The sequence below is a fragment of the Necator americanus genome, chromosome I (assembly GCF_031761385.1).
Source record: "Necator americanus strain Aroian chromosome I, whole genome shotgun sequence".
Lineage (NCBI taxonomy): Eukaryota > Metazoa > Nematoda > Chromadorea > Rhabditida > Ancylostomatidae > Necator > Necator americanus.
Genome location: NC_087371.1, coordinates 14,522,745 through 14,544,765, shown reverse-complemented (window position 1 = coordinate 14,544,765; position 22,021 = coordinate 14,522,745). Strand labels below are relative to the sequence as shown.

Sequence of the window (22,021 nt, the reverse complement as noted above, 5' to 3'; positions counted from 1 at the left end):
TATGTACTCTAGCATTTCTAACACATAGGGTCTTAGTGTCGTTGTTCGGCTTGAACTTATCAATGCGAAAAGTCCTCGAATGCAGGATTTTGTTAGGAATGTTCTGCTGTTTTTCTTCTAAACAAAAATTTCAAAGTTCCTACTTTGTTCTAAATGATAAAGTGGTGAGAAATCCAAACTCTGGCAGTAACCATTTGTAACTGAGTCGTAATCCATAGAGCCACTCCATGACCTATGTATAAGCTGGAATTTTGCAAAACGTCGAACTACAACAAAATGTGGTTCACCGGTTCCTAACCAATAACCAAAAATGCATGTGTAATAATACTTTGCAAATTTGTGTTTGTTTTACTTTATTCTTGACTACGGTTAGCCAGCAACACGCTGCTTCCTTTTATTTTCACCCATTTTTTCAAATGAGGCACTAATAAGTTGGAGAAGAACTCGAAATTCTCCCTCTGTAAAACATATCCGTCTGGAATCAAGACAGACTCACAAGGCATCGTAAACACTAAAACGAAATGGGAAATAAACGTTAATCTCGTTTTGGTTTACGGATGAATATCAACTATCAGCAAATTCCAAATGGAAATTTTCACAAAAACGCAAGCAGCTTGCACCCTCTGTATGGCAGATATTAGAAGTCGGTACGGAAAATCACATACAAAAAGCAATGTAAAAATGAATTCTGGCTGTCTTTCAAGATTAAAGCCTTTGTAAAAAAAAGTTGAAAGAAAATGTTATGGGAGGCAATGCGTAAGATTTTCGAAATCCACTGTTTTACAAAAATTAAATTCTGTAGAATTTTTTGCGCTTCAACGCTACTATGTTCCACAGAGAAGGGGCGTTGGTCCAGTTTTGTGAAGAAATGTCTAACGTTGGATGGAGATAGGCAGCTGTCCCTGTTCGGGTTTTTTTTCCTATTGTTTTGACAGGGGGAAATATTTTTTTTCCAAAATGGGCAGCTTATATATCATTTCTGAGCGCGTCTTGCCTCATTCCTAATGACTCAACACCGTCTTCTTGGTTTAGTATTGAACTAGCTGAAATTTCCTCACTGTAACTTAGAGCTGAGGCAGTGAGAAGCAACGAATGAAGATGATAAGGACAGAAAGAAAGCAAGTTTACCCAATATTCCAACATAATTTTTGGTTCAAAAGCACCGGACCCATCGATCCTTGTATGTACGAAATATTTCTTATTTCGCCTTGGCAGTAATGCAGCTAGCTAATGCACAATGCAAGGTTGGTTCAAGAAATTTTCGTAGAGCCGGGAAAAAAAATTCTACCATGTTGGGGTGCGATCACTTGAGATTCTTCGGCAGAATATGATGTCGACATTAAGAATCACCCACGCATTTTTATGGCTAACCCTCCTATACAAGGTTATTCTACGCAGTTGTTTTCTTTACTTTTCCATCATCATTAATTTTAGGAAGGAGAATAAACACAAAATAGTTGGTAGTAGTATAATGAAAACAGAGAGAAAAGAAAAACTGAGCGAAAGGTTGTTAGGATTTCAAGGATGGTACAATAATATGAAAATTAAAAAGCAATCTTTCTATTATTTTTAACCATATATATATATATATATATATATATATATATATTTGATTTTAATATATACGTAATTCTTCAATAATTTACTACATTCTTTCTCAGGAAAATGCGCATATGAAAATTAAATGAAAATGAAAAAAAAGACGAGCAGTAAAGAAAACAAAACTATTTTTGCATGAGTTCAAAGTGGAAATAAAAAGATTAAAATTAGGATGAGAGCACGTTTGTAGGAATCATAGTAGCAGAAATCACTACTAACGCCTATTAAGGATGAATTAGAAACCCGCATAGGATTTCAACCTTTTATATCCATCGTGTCATATCCACTCGCAAGGTTGCACAAATAAAAAAGATTATCGAAAAATTTTCGGATTTCTGGAAGAGTTCAAAACAATACATATGAATAAAATGTGCGTATCGTGCAGCAATAGTACTGTCTGAAAACATACAGAATACAAAAATACACTGCTACAAAATGCTCCCTTCACCTTTGGTTGGAATATTTCAACCGAGTTGCAGCAAAATATTGGTGGAAATTTCAAAAACGCTGAGCGACGCCGCTTGAAAATAAAACTGTTGATCCCCCGCAACTTCTTCTCCTCTACGCAACACTAAAAGTAAAAGTAAAAGTCACTGACGTATCAATCCACTTGGGATGCGCCAACGCGTTTTACTGGAGTTCGTAATCGTTGAGGTTTTGGAATGCGTGTTGGCCTATACAATGACTTGCGGGATCCAGCCGATGATCAAGTCAGTGTTTTTATCCTCCCAGACAAGTCTGGTACCAATTTATCTACCTCGGAGGGAGGAAAGGCTTGGTTTGCACTAGGGCGGTTTCGAACCCTCGACCGTGTGGTTACAACGCACCTCTAACCGACTGCGCCACAATCAAAAAGAAAAAGGGAATTCCAAATGTTGTACAGTAAAACAACGCTAAATCCAAGAAAAGTTTACATCTCGAACAGGTCACCTTGATTTCATTTACTTTTCTCTTTACACAAGTCAACGTCCAAATCTTCGAACGGCTACGACTTCCCCCCGAGGTTTGACAATTTTTCTGAGAATAACTTCACTCTCCATGTGTATTCGCCCTGAATTCAGTCACAAGATCCCTATTTATTAGACTCTGATTCATCGCTGATACTTTTCCATGCTTTTCCATCCATAGGTCCTTTACATGCCCTCGCTATTGTTCTAGGGTAATCCGCAATTAATAGGAATAGCTCTCACAAAGTTCAGTACAGAATCGAATGTGGTCAGGTGAACGCGCGCATCGAAAGCACCAAGCAACACCCACCACCACCCGAGTGTAAAATTTAAGCTCGAGAATAGCTCCGAATAAAACGTCGCTGCCGTCAGATTATCTATTATTTTCTTCAAAACTGACACGCCAAAGGTGTTTTGTCAAACTGAAGCAAGGTTTGTTCTAAAAAAATGTTTTGTGGATAAAGTATCACTGAAAAAAACCGGTAATAGTATCTTCAAGTAATGGCAAGAGGATTTCCAGAAATAGCGAAAACTCGGACAGAAAAGCAGAGGGACAACCTGCATAGCATGAAATCTGCACGGCTTTTTTTTTGTCGGAAACTTGTAGCAGCAAATCTAACAAAAGTCTACGGTGATCAAGAACTATTATCGAACCTGATAGTACAAATATAAAGTATAAACTACCACAACGAGCGTGAAGGGCTTGGACTGTCTAGAAAAGACAATCCATTCACATTTTAAAGATGACAGAATGTAATGAAAAGCTATGGAAAAAAGATCCCATTTATGAAATACACAGCAATATTCATTCAGAAAATTTACATGAGACTGACCAAGAGAAGAATTGCACCAAACACCATTTACTAATGAAGAAACACTCCCAAAAAGTAATAGTTTGTACGCACGGCGTTTGCTGCTTCGATGACGAACATTCAGCGGCAAGCGGCGGCAAGAAGAATTTGATAGCATTAAAATATTGCGGGAAACAGAACGAAAATGTCGTTGAAGTGATCTGCACACGGATTTGTCCTTTTTTTGGAGTCATAAATTTCGTTTCCATCAATTTCCATGCCAGTTTTCTTGGTCCCTAATGTAATGGTTTCACTTTTTATTTATTAAGTTTTGTTGTCATTCTTTGTGAATTACATTAATATAAACATTCGCAGCAAATCAGAATCATGTAGCTCTCATGGTACGTAATCCCGAAAAAAAAAACAATAAAACTTTATAAAGAAAAATAACACCAAATTGTAGAGGACAGAAAGTTAAAGGCATACAAAAGGTGCCTTTAGTTTTCATCGAGAGAATTTCGAAGTGAATAGAATTATGAACATCGTGATAGGACAGAATAATCAAAGCAGAAATTTTCTGCCCTGATTTTTTTCTTTCGGGAAAAAATAAAAAGATTAGATCAAATTATTTATGTTATTTTCACAGTTTGATCATTCGAGGACCACATGTTTACCAGTAAAGCTAAGTACCTCCTACGCTTGCTAATCTACATTGCACAGTCATCCGGTGACAACCCCGGATTCTCAGAATATCCCACCACCTCCTCGCTTGCCGGCTTACTCATGGCCGCTTGTTATTGTTGCCGCTGTCCTTTCGAAACACAGTGTCCCGCGAATTTTTTGCTCTTGTTGCTTCGGTTTGAAAATAGCCTCATCTGCAGGCGCTTCGCCCTCGCAAACGCCACCTGACGCGCCGATCCGCTTGTGTGCGTCCCGCTATTGACCGTTTCTTGAGGTTCGCGCTCCGCATGTTCAGCTCACAGCACACAATTCGCGCTACAAAAACTGCCTAACAACATATGGTGGAGGGGAATCTGTAGGAATTTCCGCACAACTCAGTCACAAACCTCTGGCGTTGGTGTGTTTCGAGAATGGAAAATGTACGAAAAAAGTACCCATGCTGTCATACAACACATATTTCCGAATACTCGAGCTCAATCCGCGCTGCCTGACAAAAATAAAATCGCTAGGCTCTCGCACGATACGCACGACTACCGGCTAGATCGCACTTCCACTGCCCCAGAACGCATATCAAAATAGACCGCTTCATTCAAAGTCAAACTAACTTTTAAACGACAAATGATTTCATTCATTCAACAAGGAAAATGATGTGCAGCACATATTTTGTTACTTTTCATTACTTTCACTTATATCCATAGATTCGTATCTATAGATTTAAAAAGCCACCACCGAAACGTCCAATTAATATTCTTTATGTGTGGAGTTGAATGTATAGAAAGATAAAATTTTCAAAAGAAGTTTTAATGAGCGAAGAAAAGAAGGAGAAAGGAAGCAGCAGGATTCCAAAAAATGACAATTTTTCTAAACAGCTATTTTCTTTCTTTTCTTAAGCGCAAATCAATCCAATTTCCCAGAGACTGAATTTTTAGTGTTATAGTTTCAAGAGCTGCAATATCCTACAGTTATAGTTAAGGTTCTCAAAACCGCATTGCAGTCAACACCCAATTAAATGAAGCCCGATACCAAAGAATATTAATTAACACAAATTAAGCAATTAAGCGAGAGTTTATCGAAGCTATCTCAAATAGTCTGGACAAAAAATTTATGTTCCGACAAAAACAAATGCTCAATACGTCTTTTCTTCTAATTTCAATTCTATTCTTATCACTACTATAAAAGACACGAGATATTAGGTTAGTGAATAAATCAAAAAATTTCGAAGCAAGTGCTATGCTCAGAAAATTGTCAATTTGTTAAAAAAAAGAAGCAAAATATTCTAGATAAGTCTAAAGATACAAGTAGTCATCTTGTAAACCTTAAATGTAAGTCATTAGAAACTTCATAGTACGTTAGCCAAAAGACGAGAAAAAAAGAACAGTTTGAAAGAAATTCGTAGTTCCAACTCCTATCGAACATTACAGCGGAAGCATAGTACATACCATAAGACTGGAAGATTCCTAAGAGAAAAAACCCACTTATACAGAATAATCTATAATTATCCGGCTAAGCCATAGTGTAATGAATGTGAACAGTAATATTACCCTCCCCGACATCTTTCAAAATAAGCGGAGTGCCATGCGCGTCAATCTCAACTACCGATTTTATTGTGTTCAGAGGATACCCAAACTTTGATTGTTCTCAGCACTAATGTTAGACAATGTTTTCAAAATAAGCTTGGTTTGGAGTAAAAAAGAGGGAAAATAGAAAGAAAATAAAAGAGTGCAGAAGTAGAGATGTGGTTACGAGCTTTTCATGCTCAATTCTCCTCAGTAATCCAGAAAAAATGTGTAAAGTAGCTCAGTGTGCTGGTTGCAAGCAGGCGTCTAAGCTTCATTTCTTATCCAAACTTCGAATCAGGTGGAACTAGCGCTACATTTGGGAAACCATAGGAAGGCTGAATGGTCAAGGATGGGTTTATTGAGGAAGAGAATTTGTTTACGAAGGTTCAGAAAAAGTAGCAAAAAACAACTCTATTTTATTTGCAGCGAACCACCGTACACTTCTACAACCAAAGTATCTGTTTGAAGAAGAATTCTAGGATATTAAGGATATAATTCTTGCATTTTATAAATAATTCTAGATTGTATAGAGCCGACGTTAAGAAGTGACTGCGCACCCCCACCTTCAGAATAGCTCATGACAACAAAAACAAGCGTAGGTTTAATATCATCGAATAAGTGATAGCAAAGAACAAAATGTGCTAAAAATCACTGACAGGGCTTAAGTCGAACCATAAAATCACGCCAACTTACGAGGAAACAATCTCAATAACAGAAAACTTTACTTTTCATAGAAATACAACAATTTGCAGGAGCAGAAAAGCTACATATGCATGTCTAAGCTTCGTTTGTAAATTTAAGCTCAGGTAGGAACAGATTTAGGTCAGTGAATTAGTGTATTCTGTAGTATTTTATAACTAATGGTCTCTTGTTCCACATTATTATCACATTACATCAAAAATCAAAAAAAAATTTCAACGCACTTAACATTTGAGAAGCGCGAACTGGAATTTTATCACTTTTTTTATTATTTTATTACTTGAAACGTAAATTTTATTCTGAGGAGGTTATACCAGTTATTTTTTCAATATTCAAAAAGGATCAAACCAATTTCGAGAATCGGATCATTCAGTTACGAAAATGTCCCGGAAACCATGATTAAACCACCTTTCTAAATTCTTTCTCTTTTTACGAAAAAGACAAGTACTTCGAAAAACCTCTCTTCCTAATGTAATACGTGGAAAGTGCATGTGTGTTGGAAGAATAAAAAGAACATCGCAACAACTTCCATGAGGGAAAAATTTCTAAATACTCAATTGAAATTATGATCCCAAGCATTTCAGCAATTATCGATCGGCTTTCTTGAATGCACCTCTTGAAAAATTTTCAAGAGCTTAAAGGAAAAACCCGTTACGACGGTGTTGGCAAATAAATGTTTTCGAAAAATATGTATGTACGTGTATTTTTCCCCAAAAATGCATTCTTTAGTAAATTTCTACAATTTTTGAAAAGAAAAAATATCTAGCGACATCACACATCCAAGATTCTTCAAGATTTTCCATTATTTGGGGAATAGTACTCTCCAATAACCGGTTCAAAAAAAAACTCCAATTTTTTTTTAGAAATGTACAGAAAGTAGAGGAAGAAAATTAAGCATTAGACGCAACGTTCTAACGTTGCGTTACTGATTGTTGAATTAGAAAGATCCCTTATCCGAACTAAAAAAATCAATTCTTTTGGTGAATGAAAACATAGCTTCACGAATTTATGGAAAGCAAAGATTTTCCTGCTTTTTGCATGCTTCTTCATGAAAAGCACTATGAAAATTATAAAGGATCAACTCAACAAACGCGTATGAATTTGATAGTTTTTTTTTTCAATGCCCATATTATATTTTCGATTCCGATCATCCACTTTGGTAAAATAGGTAAGGATTTCTTACAATGACACCTATTGAGTAACTATGCCAGGAACTCTCTGAGAGGAGCTTATTTTACACATTATCGGATGTTTTAACTCATACGCATACTCAAAAACTTCTGATGGTAATTATCCCCACAATTCCGGAACATCAGTTAATGCTATTGATTTTTTTTCCAAATTGCCATCTCATTGTTACCACACTAATTTCGCTTGATTGTGAATCTGTTTATTTGATAGTTCGCTCCTTAACGAATTATTCTTGAAGGAAGGCGAGGAATAAACTACGAGATGTAGTAGGTTTTGAAGATAGAGACAAATATTTCCTCTTCATTCATCTGCCATTTTTTCCCTTAAAATAAAAATCAGTCTCCATAAAATTGAGAGGCGAGACGTAATATCCTATAAGTCATATCCTTAACAGAATTTGCACGCCGTAATGTCGGAAACGCGCCTCAAGATTCGCCGCAGTTTTGAATAGATGGTAACGCATCTGCTCAGAACTTTCGCGTGAAACACATTCATATTTCTCACCTCATTTACAGATAAACTGTACCCTTTGTTGTAATTTTGTGAATGAAACTTGAACTGAAAATTTTCCTAGACATAAGAGTGCGCCGATCTGATACCCATCTAGCAAACCACTTCTAAGAATACAATTTGCCAAAAAAAAGCTAAACCTATACTTCAACTTTCGACTCTTGAAGAATTTTCACCGCAAAGAAATCTTCATTTTCATTTTCATTCTTCAAAAACCTTTAAGGGTTCACAAAATGTTTATAGTATTTGTTTCAATCAAACTATCACTGTTTTTTACAAGTAATTTTTTCATTCAGAAAATTATTGCTCATAAAAATGAGTTGGGCATCGTTCGCACCAATTTACTCAAGAAATGCATACAACACAATTAAATTAATTTGCAGAATGCTGAAAGAATTGCACTGCTGTGGATCTAGTGATCCACAACGGATCACTAGATCCACAGCAGTGCAATTGGTATCGATTGACTTTTTTCTTTTTGCGTTCAAATAGTAAGGGAAAAGGATTCGATACAAAAATGAAACTGATGTTTTCCCTTACTCGAAATGTCTATTTCAGCCTCCTTTTCTAGTATACCTAACGGGTGGACCGGGATCAGAAATATCCTACAAATTGGGTTCGAGCTTGCACTCAAGTACTGACAGTCGATGACAACAGCCGAAAACACGTACATCCTACGGCGCCTACGGACTGCAGCTACAGCTCGGCTCCCTCCCAGCTTCCTCCTCAGATTCAAAACGTTTCGGGCATTTTTCAATGCTACATGGAAAAGAAAGTGAGCAGTTCTGGTTTGTTTCACTCAGCTAAAGCCCCTACGAAAAAATTTCGACGCTACCTATAACATTTAATTTACTGTTGCTCCTTTAATAAATGAACTTTTCTGTTGTTTTACTCTATTTAAAAAAATTGTTTGGAAAAACCATCAATCTGTTCGTTTCGCTCGAAGCAAATTTTTCACAACGTGATTTTAATTCATGTGGATACAAATTTTGCGTGCACAATTGGTTCTTAATTTACGCCTGGTCAACATCAAACGTCCTCGGTTTCCCTCCTGTATAAACTTCCTAGATAATTTTTGTTCGAAAGGGAGAAATTATACCAGAGAGTACACTCTATATGTAAACTTCGTGGAAAACACAAATTTGCCCAACTTTATTTCGAATTTTGAAATTTTTCTCCCGGCCATATGTGTTACCATATCACAACAACCTATTTAGTTAGGGGACTTTAGGGAAAATGCCAATGCATTTCACACTAGTGCAAAAGAATCAGAAGCACGACCAAATGCTAAACCATGAGGTCCTCGTCGTCAAAACTCCGGAGTCTCACGATCCCTGATCCATATATAAAGACTGGACCTTAAGACATCGGGACCGTCAGACATACAGCTCTGGCTAAACTGCCAGAAAAACAAAATTTGCGCTACGGAGCATTACTAGCAGCATACCTCAAATCCGAATATTTGTGATTTGTTTTGTGAAGATTTTTTTCAAAAGCGTCCAAAGGTTAAAGTAAGTTGCACAGGATATTAGGCGAAATTGACGGGAATCAGAGAGAGATATCTCTAACCAGAAAGATCGCCTCTGATCAGGGGATCTAATGTCGAAGATGCCCCTCGTCGCAGGGAAGATTTGAAAAATATCACAGATTTTCTCTCAGAAGTGTAGATTTTAGAAGAATGCTTCATGAAAAAGGAAAAGTTTTTGAAAGTTTCCTTCCCTACCAGTACTCAGTTCATAGCGATATACGAATTCCGTTAATTAGGTCGTACGTACTTGAAGTTGACTAATTTCTCTATGGTTCCCCCAGTTTTGAGCAAATCATTTCGAATAAACATCCCTCGGCGGAAAAGACATTACGTGTCGTACGAAAACGCAGTTGCTGCTCGGTGTAAAGGCGAGAGGTGGCAGAAAAGCTGAAAGATGCATGGCGTCCAAGCGATCAGCAGTAAAAAAGCAGGAGAGAACGTTCTCAGACGCTGATAGATTTTTGCAGAGGACTCGACATGATTTAGACTTAAAACGCCGACTTCCGTACAACCACAGTTGCACAAACGCATCACAACACCTGCGTTGATGACTGATCCTCGTGAAATGTGATATGTGCTGAGGTTGGACCGAAAGAAACACACGTCAAAGATGTGAGGAAGAACAACGACGTGATAGATAAAATCTCATCAGAGCGGATTCACATATGAAAAAAAATTTTTTTCTGAGCAAAAAAAAAAGTAAAAAAGAAAGAACGGAGGACAGCTATTCCGCAGCACAATTTGCACTTCACCTCACACCAGAAGATCCCCCAAAAGAACTGCTATAAAGGAGACTAAGAAAATGGATCAAAAAGAATCAGCAGAAAAATCGCACAATAAAAAAGCCGCATTGAACTTGATTTGAATCTCCCGCTGTGAACGTATAATCGTCTTGTCAATGTGCTACAGAATCGAGAAGGAAAAGTACGAAAGGATATAAAGAGTAGAGGTTTACGGCGGCAACTTCTAGGAGAAAAACAAGTTGAAATAGCATGAAATAATGGCAATCACAAAGATAAACAAAGAATGCTCTAGAATTTTTTCCAAAATGAATGACGAAAGAATTACGGAAGTATCGCAGCACTTCACTTACAGGCGTTTGAGTAGCAAGTAAGAGAAATGAAACAAAAAGGGAAAATATTAGGAGAACCAAGGGCTGAGAATGGCGTGAACACCACAGCGGAATCGTGCAATTCGATTAAAGGCATCACCCCACGAATCCGAGGTGGTGCGGATTTCAGGTGGAGTATTCGTATACAGTATGGGAGACTACGGAGAGGGGGGTGATTCCGTCCATTTCTTCCTAATTGCCGTAAAAAACGGCCCGGAAGATACGGCTTCATTCGTTTTGGCGCACCATTTCGTACAAGAGGTTCGATTGGAGCGCGCCAGTCTTGTGCGGCGCCGCATCTTCCGTGCCGTTTTTTACGGCAATTAGCAAGAAATGGACGGAATCACCTCCCTCTTCGTAGTCTCGCATCCCGTATACGAATACTCCACCTGAAATCTGCAACACCTCAGATTCGTGGGGTGATGCCTTTAACAATCGATACGTATCAAAAAGTTGTCGGGAATGGTATTTTCTTTTTTTTAAAAAAAATGTGAGAAAGTTGCAAGTGGGGAGAGTTAGGTACCTACAGAGCAATGTTTACGGACAGACAAACAGGTACATGGAGAAGTGACAAACACACAGACGTATGCACACAACGGACCTATAAAAATATAGGAAGGACAATTCTGAGGAAAACATTCAATTCCACCTTAGAGTGAGTAATTTCAAAGACTCCGAAATTGAGTTCAGCTAGTACCAATATTCTTGGTAGAGCGAAGAAGATTCGAAAAGAAAGGAAGCAAAAAAGACGAAAGAGCGAAGTTTACGGGAGAAATCGGGGAGAAGACAGAGAAGTTCTGGAATTGCGAGAAATGACGCGTAACTTCAAAAGAGAACAACAGAGAACAAAAGTCAGTGAGATATGCACACAGAAGACAGAAGGAGAGCGTCTAATAACGATTACCTGTACAGAATACAGCAGCGTATAGTGTAGTAATAATAAAATACAGTTCCAGGAATAGCATGCAAACAAACAGGGACATACACGTACGGACATGTAAGCACATGTAAGAACATGTTGAAACCTTTATTCAATGAATGAATGAAACGAATGCGGCAAAAATATTCTGCGGAAGAACCGCAGCAGTAGCACAAACCTGGAAGAAATCCTTGAACGGTTGTTGCTCCAATAGCTCAAGTGTAGCGGGTAAATCTTTGAAGAATTGTACGTGATGATCAAAATCACGTTCTAATCGCACGAACGTTTGTCCTACCTGAGAATTTCGATCGATTAGTGGTGAAACAGAAGATCAAAGCATATGAAGGGCTCTCAACTAATCATTTTTACATCTTTCCTTTTTCTTGAATGTTCGTGATCTCTGAAGAAGTTTACTAATACGAAAAGCTCAACTAATCATCGTACGAGAGAGCTTTCGCTTGAATAGCTGACACCTTCGTGTGATCAATACATCAATACGCTTTACGTTTAACTCAAAACGCTCAAGTAGTCGAAATAGATCCGATTCAAGAAAATTTCTGAGAAGATAAAATTGATAGATAACAAATTTTCCCCTGTTGGTCGTTGTGGAGTGCTGTCCATGTATGTACGGGTCCAGTGCGTTCACGAGTAGTTTTCAAGCGAATTATTTCAAAAAGGATTCATGGAAAGAGCATTAGGCACTCCATACGGTGGCCAAGAAACTCCCGAAACACCAATCAATATCTATGCTCAACGTTATGTGCCCATTCAAACGAAGTAATATGAAGCTCACTTTTGCGTTTAGGAACAACGATTCTGAGTTTTGTTCGCTTCACTCTAGAGCAAGGAGAATTCCAGGGCGCTTAAAGAATTTGTGCTATATTCAATCTTTATACTATTTTTCTGAATACTGTTCCATCCAAGTCAAAATTTCACCGCAAAAGAAGTAGTATTCCCAGGTCCATTGGCAAATATAATTTCAATTCACAAAAACAGAGTAAAAAATTTGAGAACCTAAAATAATAACGATCAAAAATACTGTCTGCACAGTTGATTATTGATGGATGTTTTAAAAAAATTTGTTACTCAATTCCAAGAGGTCTGCTTTCTAAAGATATCCCTCAGTCCATTGTGAAATAGGAATAGTTGCACTGCAAACTATCGGTGCTGGTTAAAATTATATGGATTTTAAAAAAACTACATATATTCCTGTTTCAATTAGCTTACTTATAAACACCACCGGGTGTGGTCAACGGTTAACTCTATTGCAGGTATTGGGTGGTCCTGTAACGCGAGTGTTGAGTCTATATTGATTGCAGTGCTTTGTTTGAATTTGCCCCCGGGACCTTGACTGGAAAATTCATCCGAACTAGTATATTGACTTTTACCTGGAGAAGCCACTGTAAATTTAGAACAACTAAAACAGAGATGGAACTTCTGACTTCTCAATCAATTGGAGTATCGATCTCACCCGCGTTTGATCCGCCTTTGATGCGCAGTTTCTCCAGTTTTGTTCAAAATAATAGAATTCGACTTGGTTAACCTTAGTTTTTATTTTTTTAACTTATTTTTTGCTTCATAAGAATCACGCCACTTATAGACTATACGAAAGCCATGGCGCTTTCATACCAGTGGCCCTTCTATAGTTATTCTTCCACAGATATACTTAACAAAGGCAATGTTCTAACGGTATGCGAAAGATGAATATAACTTACCTTTCCAGGATCATCCGAGTAATAGTTGAGCCCTTTTAGCATCACACTGAAACGTTATACAATTATTAGTCATAGTAAGTGTAGATGAAATGGTTTTCAGAAACACTGGCATTGACATTTGACATTTTTGACAGGACAAGGATTTTTGGGACTTGGAAGAATTCTACTAATTACTACGGAAAAAAAGACAAATTAGCGACTTTTTTGATGTAAAAACCTATCTAATTTGTGGAAACGTGATGAAAATACGTATGTTTTTTGGTTAGATGATGCTAAGCTTTTTTTTTCTTTTTGGATGCAAAAGTTTCTTTCTCAGTTTAAAACAATATAGAACTCTTTCTCTAAACTTTTCATGACCCTGTGAAACAGGGTCACAAATGAGGATTTTTAAGGATTCTTTAACACTTAAATCAAGGGCCATAGAATACGAGCAAATTCCGCACACAGAGAACCAGAAAAAATAGGTACACATACTATGTACACAAAAACTACGGTATGCAGCGTTTTTTTTTTGCTGAAAACCTGCTTTAGATTATTGGTTATTATTGATGAATTGATTTGAGATTTAAATGTTAAATTCATTGATAGAAGGTTTCATAGTGGGGCTGCTAATCAGTTGACTTCCGAATCCATCTAGCGAACTTCTGACTAAGCAATCTTGCTGGCTTTCTACTAATTAATGATTAAAGAAAACCTATTCAAAAAGAAGCAAATAGTTTTCCTAAAATTATGATGTTGTAGTTTAAACCAGACAATTCCTAAGATAAAGAAAACTGGGAAAATCAACCAAATAGACTGGTTGGTTCAAAATACCGTCTAGGAAAAGTTAATCTTTCATTTCTTCTAGAAGTTATCGAGTTGACTTGAAAAGTGAAAAAAGAAGAAATTTCAAAAAGTTCCTTCTCCCTAACTTACTTTGCGTGAAAATTGTAGAGTTCAGTGATGTTCAAAGCAATTTTTTCCTTAGCGGCCGCAATTTGTGGCGGCACGCTGCTGTCGTCAAGAACACGAATATAGTTATCGACACAGGTGCGAAGTTCTGCGACGAATTCCTCTTCAGAGCGTAGCAGATCATGGTAGACTTGGCTGAAAAGAGCTTCTTGAATGGACCCTTCAAGAAATGCTGAAAAATTCACTTCAAGAAATGTAAAAAAAGATTCACTACTTGAGCTCTCACATAAATAATGCAGTTTTACAGCAACAAATTTCTCTTTCACTTTTGTGGGAGAGTTTTGCACACTCGTTTTGATACTTTAGGGAATCCCTTCAAGTTTCCATCGACCGTCGTTAATCAGCACTTTCTCCGCCACCGCACCGACCCTCATCCCATTGTTTAAAACGCCACCACAACAGAATACAGCAGATGAGAGTTCGTTGATCATTCAGGTACGTTTAACAAAAAAGACATTGTTCATCTTTAATGCTCTATGGGAGAGCTTGACAGTTGCCCGAGCGATTCAGGGAAAAGCGAAAAACTCCTCAGAACTATTACAATGGTTTAGAGACATCGTTTGTCAGTTTATGAAAGTTCAGAAGTTTGAAATGCATTGCGCAAAGTTTATCCACGTGAAATTCATGTGCGAATATTTCTTGGTCCAACAAAGAACCAACTGTCCAGCGTTCATATTGTTATTAATGACTCGGATTAACCACCTCGCTTGAACCCTCCCTCCCAATTTCATCCCGAATCACAAACCCTACATCACGCGTCAAGTGTTCCGAACATTTCTGTCGATAACCAGCTAGAACAACTGTTCACTAAGAAAATGAGAAGACTGAAGACTAGTAAGCTGTATCCATCCAACATTCGCTTTCAGGATTCAGGACGCTTGTAGCCGAACAGAAAGTTCATAACATACAATTCCGTTCTTGGGTAGAGCAGCGATTTCAAAAGAACCTATGAATATTGTGAACTCCAAGCAAAATAAAGTAAAATCTTAGGTTTTCGATAGTTGTTAGTGTTCAGGTATATCTCTGGAGATTAGAAAATTTTTCAAACTTCGAAAATTTTCATATGAATCACAAGAAAAATGATACTATTCTAAGATTAATCCGGACGTCCTAGATGCTACATGAATCGCAAAAAATATGAAGTTCCTATCACCTTGCATGTCGACGCGTTATTTTCTTTCCATGAGCTTCTCTGCGAAATGATTTCAATCATTTTGGTAAGGACAAGTATCCTTCCATATAAATCATGCAAGGTTTCTTCTTATGGATAGTCTGGATCATTATTAACTTAGTGGGAATTCTTTACTTGCATTAAAACGACAATTAGAAGATCTACTGAGAAGGACACGATGCTATCCAAATTTAACTGAGATAGTAAACTCTAAGTTACTCTGAGACATGTGATTTTGCGCTAACCCCTTATGTTGCCAGATAGAAATGAAAACATACAGTACGGCTAATGACAATAGGAACGGTAACTTCCCCAACTTCTACATTTCCATTCAAAAATTTTCATCAATCATTGACCATTTATCGCTGAGGAACTCAGCCGCCTGCTGAAGTGGACAAATTTTCGATTATCATTCATGTTTCGTTAAATTTCTCCCGCAATGTAACCATGAAGAGCGCTAGCGAACAGCAATTCCAAGATCAGCACAGTTTACACACTACAACTGGCCAACACTCACTAAAACTGTGTCTGTTTACGAAATAAACAGTCGATCGATAGGGGCAGATATCGTGAAGATTTAGGATCGTTTGATCCAGATCGACGATAGCACTTTGTCGCTGGTTGGTTTCCAAAGGAGGAAAAAAGCAGCTTGAGAACCTTACTCTTGAGGAAATCACGACAGATTTGCACAGTTGAAGGACTTTTCGGAACTTTTCCAATCCCTTTCCTGCTCGTTTCTTTCCGTAGAAGTGGATCTTCTACAAAGATGTTGTTTCATGAATTCATTGAGAACTTTCGCACTTCTGGATCTTCATTTTTATCATCTATTATTACTTGGTATTATTGGGAAAGCCAAACAGGTAATTTGTAAGAGATTATGAAAGAAATTTTCCAAAAAATGATTCTTGCCATTTTCAGTGGAAGTTAAGAAACTTCCCAAAAAGTCACTTCAAACTGTTGAAGCTATTTTGAAGAAAAATTTGTAACAGCCATTCCCCCGTTAAACAACCCCTTGACTTTTTGGTGTGGCCGGAAAATCTTCTGGAAACTGCATTGGATAAATCAATTATCTTCATGAACTTGCGTGGCGATATCCATTATTACACCTTCATGCGGGGCCATCCGTCGATGCAGCAGGAGGGACCAGTTTACGAATGTGACGTTCATGACGTCGTCGCCTTACGGCTGTGGTTGCTTGGCCGAGCAACGTTAAACAAGCACACATGACGAGCACACTGTTTTTCACAAGTAGGTTCGGATGAATGAATCACCATCACCGGAAGCGGGGGAGTGAACTGAGGGTGCAGTGTTCTCCAGGTGCTAAAAAGAGGTTGTTTTATGAATTCATCGGGAAGCCAGGATGTCAGGTGTGTTTCAAGCTTGTTAATGTCAATTTACCCAGCATTTTGAGTGATGAGAGGGAGAGAATAAATAGTGCGATGTGCACGTTTTCCAACAGCAGGAACCATACGAGTTCCAGCGGAACTACGCAGCTTTTTGGTTATGGAACCCCGTGAAATCTTCCCATCAGCGAGAATCACGCAAACGCGTGGGCGGCCGTGCCGTTCAGAGCACTCACAGGCCCGCCACACTCATGGCGAGTACTCCAGAGAGCAAACCATCGAGTTGCGATCAAGCAACCGACCGGATCCTCTAGACATACAACGATGATACGTCGAAACGAGATGTGTCTTGGAAGCAGAGAAGGAGAAACGAAAGAGTAGCAAAAAAAAGCGAAAGCAGATGTCCCAGAAAGAAATACCTAGGGAACATTCACATGGTTAAAAAGAGGATAGAAGGAACAAGGAGGATTCAAGAAATGTCAGAGTGTCCGCTTAAATTCACCTGTTTTCTTTCTACAGTAGATAAGAGATAGAGCCGATATAGAATTTGAAAAAAAAAATCCAATTAAAACCTGAAATCGGATATGCGTAGCGCGGAAATCACAGTTGAATAGAAACCTCTTCATGCTCTATAGCGAAAATTCAGAAAACAGATAAAAATTCCCCTTAGAATCTCCTACACTTCCCCATTTATCGATTATAAACTCTGAAAAACATATGAATTGAAATGAAATTTAAAAATTGGAGAGCGAATGTATGAAGAAAAACTGTTATGATGAGAAAATCAATTCAAGTTGCAAAATAATATATGTAATGGTCTTAATAAATTGATAGTTAGGAGCATATGTGAGCAGAAAGTCCACTAAGGATAACCAGGATTCGACGGCGTGAAAAAAGTGAATTCGTGAAAATTCCTCTGAAAGCAGGTTATTGTCATGTTGTTCTCCAGCAATCATCATTTTATTTACAGGAGGTACTAGGTAATCCATTTCGAGAAAAAAAATATCCAAAAAATCATAGCGGCGACTCTCTGAAGCAGAAGTGGGTGTCCTTCAAGTGGTATTCACGCCAAAACAGAAGAGTGAAGATGAAAATAGATTTTAAAAAAATTTGCTGTACCTAAATAGTTTGCTTTCGGTTCTTCCATAAATCGCCCGACTTTGGATTTGAATATTTGCAAACTGTAGAATTTCCTGCTACTATTCGTGCAAAGTATAGCGACGACAGCAATGCACATATGGTGCGTATGGCTAGGAAATTGAAGCCTTACTACCACTGATGGTGGCGAAAAAACGTTAATTCTCTGGGATTTTGTCACGTGAGATCCGGATTTTTCTGTCCTTCTCTTTTCACGTTTATGTTCCCTCCGAATGCTTAATATTTTTCAACTGTGAGAAAGAGAGAATAGAGGAAATAAAAATAAGAAGAAAAGAATAAAAAAAAACCGAGATTTCCCTTTTTGAAAATACTGGTACAAAGTTAAAGGAGTTAAAGGACCCAAAAAAGTTCCAGTAACTCCCAAACTCAAGGGAGGTTTTGTGACTTGGACATAGAAATTCAACAGAGAGGATGACAGATTTCCAACCTGTCCCAGAAAATTTATTCCTCGAGTGTGCATAGACGTCAAGGACGACGTGCAGGACTTTGCGCGACTATGATTTGATGTGATATGAATGTGTTTTTTTTAAAAAGCACCGATTTTTTTCGGTGAACTCACTCTCGTTTCAGCAGTGCTTCCTGATCCTCGGTCATAGTCATGCTAGTAGCCTCAATTTCTCGCGTTCTCCTGCGTTGTTTGTAGTATTCGGTTGGAGTTTCAAAGTAAGATCCAGGTATCCAGCCGGACTGCGGAGGACGAGCCTGAACGGACGGGCGCTTTTAGAGAATCCCAAGATTTACAAAAAGTTAACATTTCTTTATAACAATTCCAGAATACAATTAAAATTTTAAAAAATTAGGTTGTTTTATCTTTTCACAATTCCTTTTGCTAAGGGAAAACGTTACTAGGAAAAAAATATTATTAAAAAAACACCTGAGCGCAACGCAATCACGAATAAAATCCCTCTAACTTTTATGGATTTGCATCGTTGCAGGAAATCCTGGGCGTTTACAAAATTTCCGAGTTTAACGAAACAGAAGAAGTCCCCTATTCTAATGGGTTAACTCAAGCTGATCATTCATTCCACATTCTCAATTATTTTTGTTATTATCCAGACTTACAACTACTACTTGTTTGTTTTATTGCACTTTAGTACTACATTTTACTTACTACTTAGCTGCATTTCATTGCCGGAAGAGCGTGCTCGGCTCACCTTCGTCCGTACCAGCCAACTGGTTGGATTCTTTTTGTCGAGCACCTCGACGATCTGACCTTGTTCCAATGGTATCCCCTCAATGTCGTTGGCATCTGGCTGATAGTCTTGGATAGCAATGTATACCGGATACGATCGAGTATCCGAGCTCTAAACACCTCGTAACACAGCAGAATTGATCTGAGCACTCAAGGGTCCCAACACTTCGAGAACAACTGCAAACTCATCATACCATAACAATCTCGGAACTAGTTGAACGTCCACGTCTGTCACTGCGTGATGTGACCGACTCGGATCGAAAACTCGATCGAGACGAATGTGAACTGTAGTTCACATCTTCACTTGCCGTGACTTTCCTGGAAATAACTAATGTTTCTTGAGAATTTCTGCGCAAAAATGAACTTCTGTGAACCCTTCTTGTTTAACTCTGAGTACTCTCCTGTTTTGCACTTTCATAGTATTTGTTTTAAATGTTAACAGCTATTGGCTAACTATTATGTTATCGCATAAGATTACTCCCAACTTTACTGATATTTTTATTTTCTATTCAACAACGAAGATATTTCAATTCACAATATAACCACCAGAATAGTTAACGGTCTTTGTCCATCGATGGAATCCTTTTGGCCTTTCCTGAGCTAAAGTGAGAAATGACCGGTTTTTGAGCAGCTGTGTTCAAAAAATGTTGAAAAATTCATTATCGTCTGTGTAGGCTATCGGAAATAAGGCCGAAATAACATCGAAAAGATCAGGGGAAATGTTTTTCCCCGCATTTTTTCTGCACCTCTGTTGTCACTTCCAAAAACTCTGGGCAACTGCAATTTGATGCGGTCATCAAAAGAAAAATGATAGAAAAAGTGTAGTGCGTAAGAAACTGCTGCAAACATCTGCGTTATTTTGTGGCAGATGTCCAGGTCTACTGTAAGAAAAAATAGATTCCTGATGGGAAATTCTCCTTAATTTATCTAGGTAGATATATGCAAATTTTTAAAGGGAAATGATAACGACAAAAATCCATGGTAACTATGTGTTCAATTTCAGGTTAAAATCCTTGAAACTAGAAAAAAAATGGAAAATCCGACCAGCTTCACACTCACAACTGTTAAGTAGTATTTACCTAGATAGGTACATTTCTTCTATTTAAATCCTTTCAATTTTACGAGAAAAATTATTCGTTTCTTACAACGCACATGAGCCTTCGTCGACTCTCTGCATTGGCCTCAATTCACGATTCATTTTGCTATGTACCTTTAGAGAGGAAGATTCGTTAAGAACATGAATTAATCTCAACCTGAAAAAATATGGTGACCCACGATTTAGTTCAGAGGTTTGCGGTGTAAGCTACATTAATTGGATAAAATTTATGTTAATTGAATGTTTAGATGTCAGAAAATGAAGAGAATCCTTAGAAGTAGGATTTATTCCTTTCAAAATAATCAAAATTTGCTCGAAAATCTCGCAAACGTGCACCCGCGTTATCGATTGACTGCAGCTTTTAGAGAACTTTACACTAACTCATTTTTAACAGTGCAAATGAGAAGACGGCGAAGAGGAACAACACTCAAAAAATTAAAAAATGTGCCAGAGGCTATTGTTACAGCACTTCATTCTTGTTCTAGTTATTTTAATCGAACAATCCGGAATTTCCAGAAATCTGTAAAAGAAAAGGGCTTCGACTCCAGCGGGTATGAACAGTGATATCAAAATCGACTGAAATCCAAAAACGTCAACCACCGGACGATTTCTTCCTTTTTTAAATCAATGCATGCAGCTGAAGACATTTTAGAGAAAACGTTCTCGACTGTGATCGTCCTTGTTTACTAAATACTTGAAAACCGAAACTGTGGCACCGATATCAGAAGCATCGACGCGATAATATGAAAGTGAACGCTAGTAAGCAAGTCAGAGGATTCTACACACAAAAAAAATTCAATCTCAATTCCTCCGGAAATTTGAGAATTCCTCCGAGTTGCTACTCGATTTTCGCACCCAACTTCTTCGAGGACTCGGTGGGCGTACAGAGACTGGATCGCAAACAAATCCTCGACTGGACAGCAATGCGGTTCGCGGCAAATCCACAAGATATCTACGAGCAGTGCTTACCGCAATCTCCTCCTGTACATCGTGAATGTGTGGAGGAAACAGCGAGGACCGGCTACTGTTGGCTGAGGTGAAGAGTCGCAAACTATGCAATGAATGCCCGGAGGGCGCTTTTACGTGAGGCGGGCTTCTGCCCAGCTTTTTGTACGGCGCATCGAAAACTCGAACAGCGCAATTCCTCCGCTGATGAATAGGCGCGCAAAAACGAGGCTGATGAATGCAGTGTTGAGTTCATGAAGCCGCGTGATAAGCGCATCAGGCGCAGAACAAGCACACAGAAACGTGAGATCACCTGTACGAGCTGTATTTGCGATCGAATTGCTTCTGGCGACGGCTCGCCATCGCGCTCCGTCCTTGTGCGGTCAGCTAGAGACGCACAATCAGCTGCGATGTGGCTGCGGAAGAACCGATACGAGTCAGCTGATTGACGTCGTCGAAACGAACGTTCGAAACTTGCGATCTTTGCTTCGGCGCCGGCCCAGCCGAGTTGCAAAGAGGCGAATGGGTAGGCCCGGGCTGCTTGAGGGTTGCCGCGACCTCCTCGACTCCTCCTCCTTCACTCGCCCGCTCCGAAGCCTACGCGTCCACGAGCGCACCTACTGTTACACCACACCTAGACGAAATAAGCACGCATGAAATACTCATGAATGGGGATCGCCACGTCGGCACACATCACTTTCTTGCTCTTTCGCGAAATCAAAAGGGAACCTTCAAATTTAAGCAGAGAACACCCACACATCTTCGAAATCATCTACTCTACGCCTTGATTTAAACTGGAAGCCACTTGGAGTTCAAGCAGCCGTGAGTGCCAAGAGGACCTATGGGGCTGAGGGCTAAGGACTTTTCCAGCTTATGTCCCCCTTTTTCTGTAGCATTTTCATCTCGATTTACTGA

The 22,021-nt window shown here is 38.6% G+C and overlaps 1 protein-coding gene across 3 annotated transcripts in view; it reads right to left on the bottom strand.

Annotated features, from left to right (window-relative positions):
- RB195_005560 (uncharacterized protein) overlaps positions 1-21,469 on the bottom strand; it is a gene marked incomplete at both ends in the record, with an annotated part of 123,139 nt that extends 101,670 nt beyond the window's left edge. For all 3 annotated transcript variants that reach the window (XM_064178140.1, XM_064178141.1, XM_064178138.1), the window contains 7 exons: positions 11,714-11,830; positions 13,251-13,296; positions 14,166-14,336; positions 18,433-18,575; positions 19,028-19,177; positions 19,260-19,383; positions 21,420-21,469. In XM_064178140.1, the coding sequence (XP_064035218.1) occupies positions 11,714-11,830; positions 13,251-13,296; positions 14,166-14,336; positions 18,433-18,575; positions 19,028-19,177; positions 19,260-19,383; positions 21,420-21,469 (801 nt within the window). The remainder of the gene's footprint in view (positions 1-11,713; positions 11,831-13,250; positions 13,297-14,165; positions 14,337-18,432; positions 18,576-19,027; positions 19,178-19,259; positions 19,384-21,419) is intronic.
- Between the last annotated feature and the right edge of the window lie 552 nt (positions 21,470-22,021).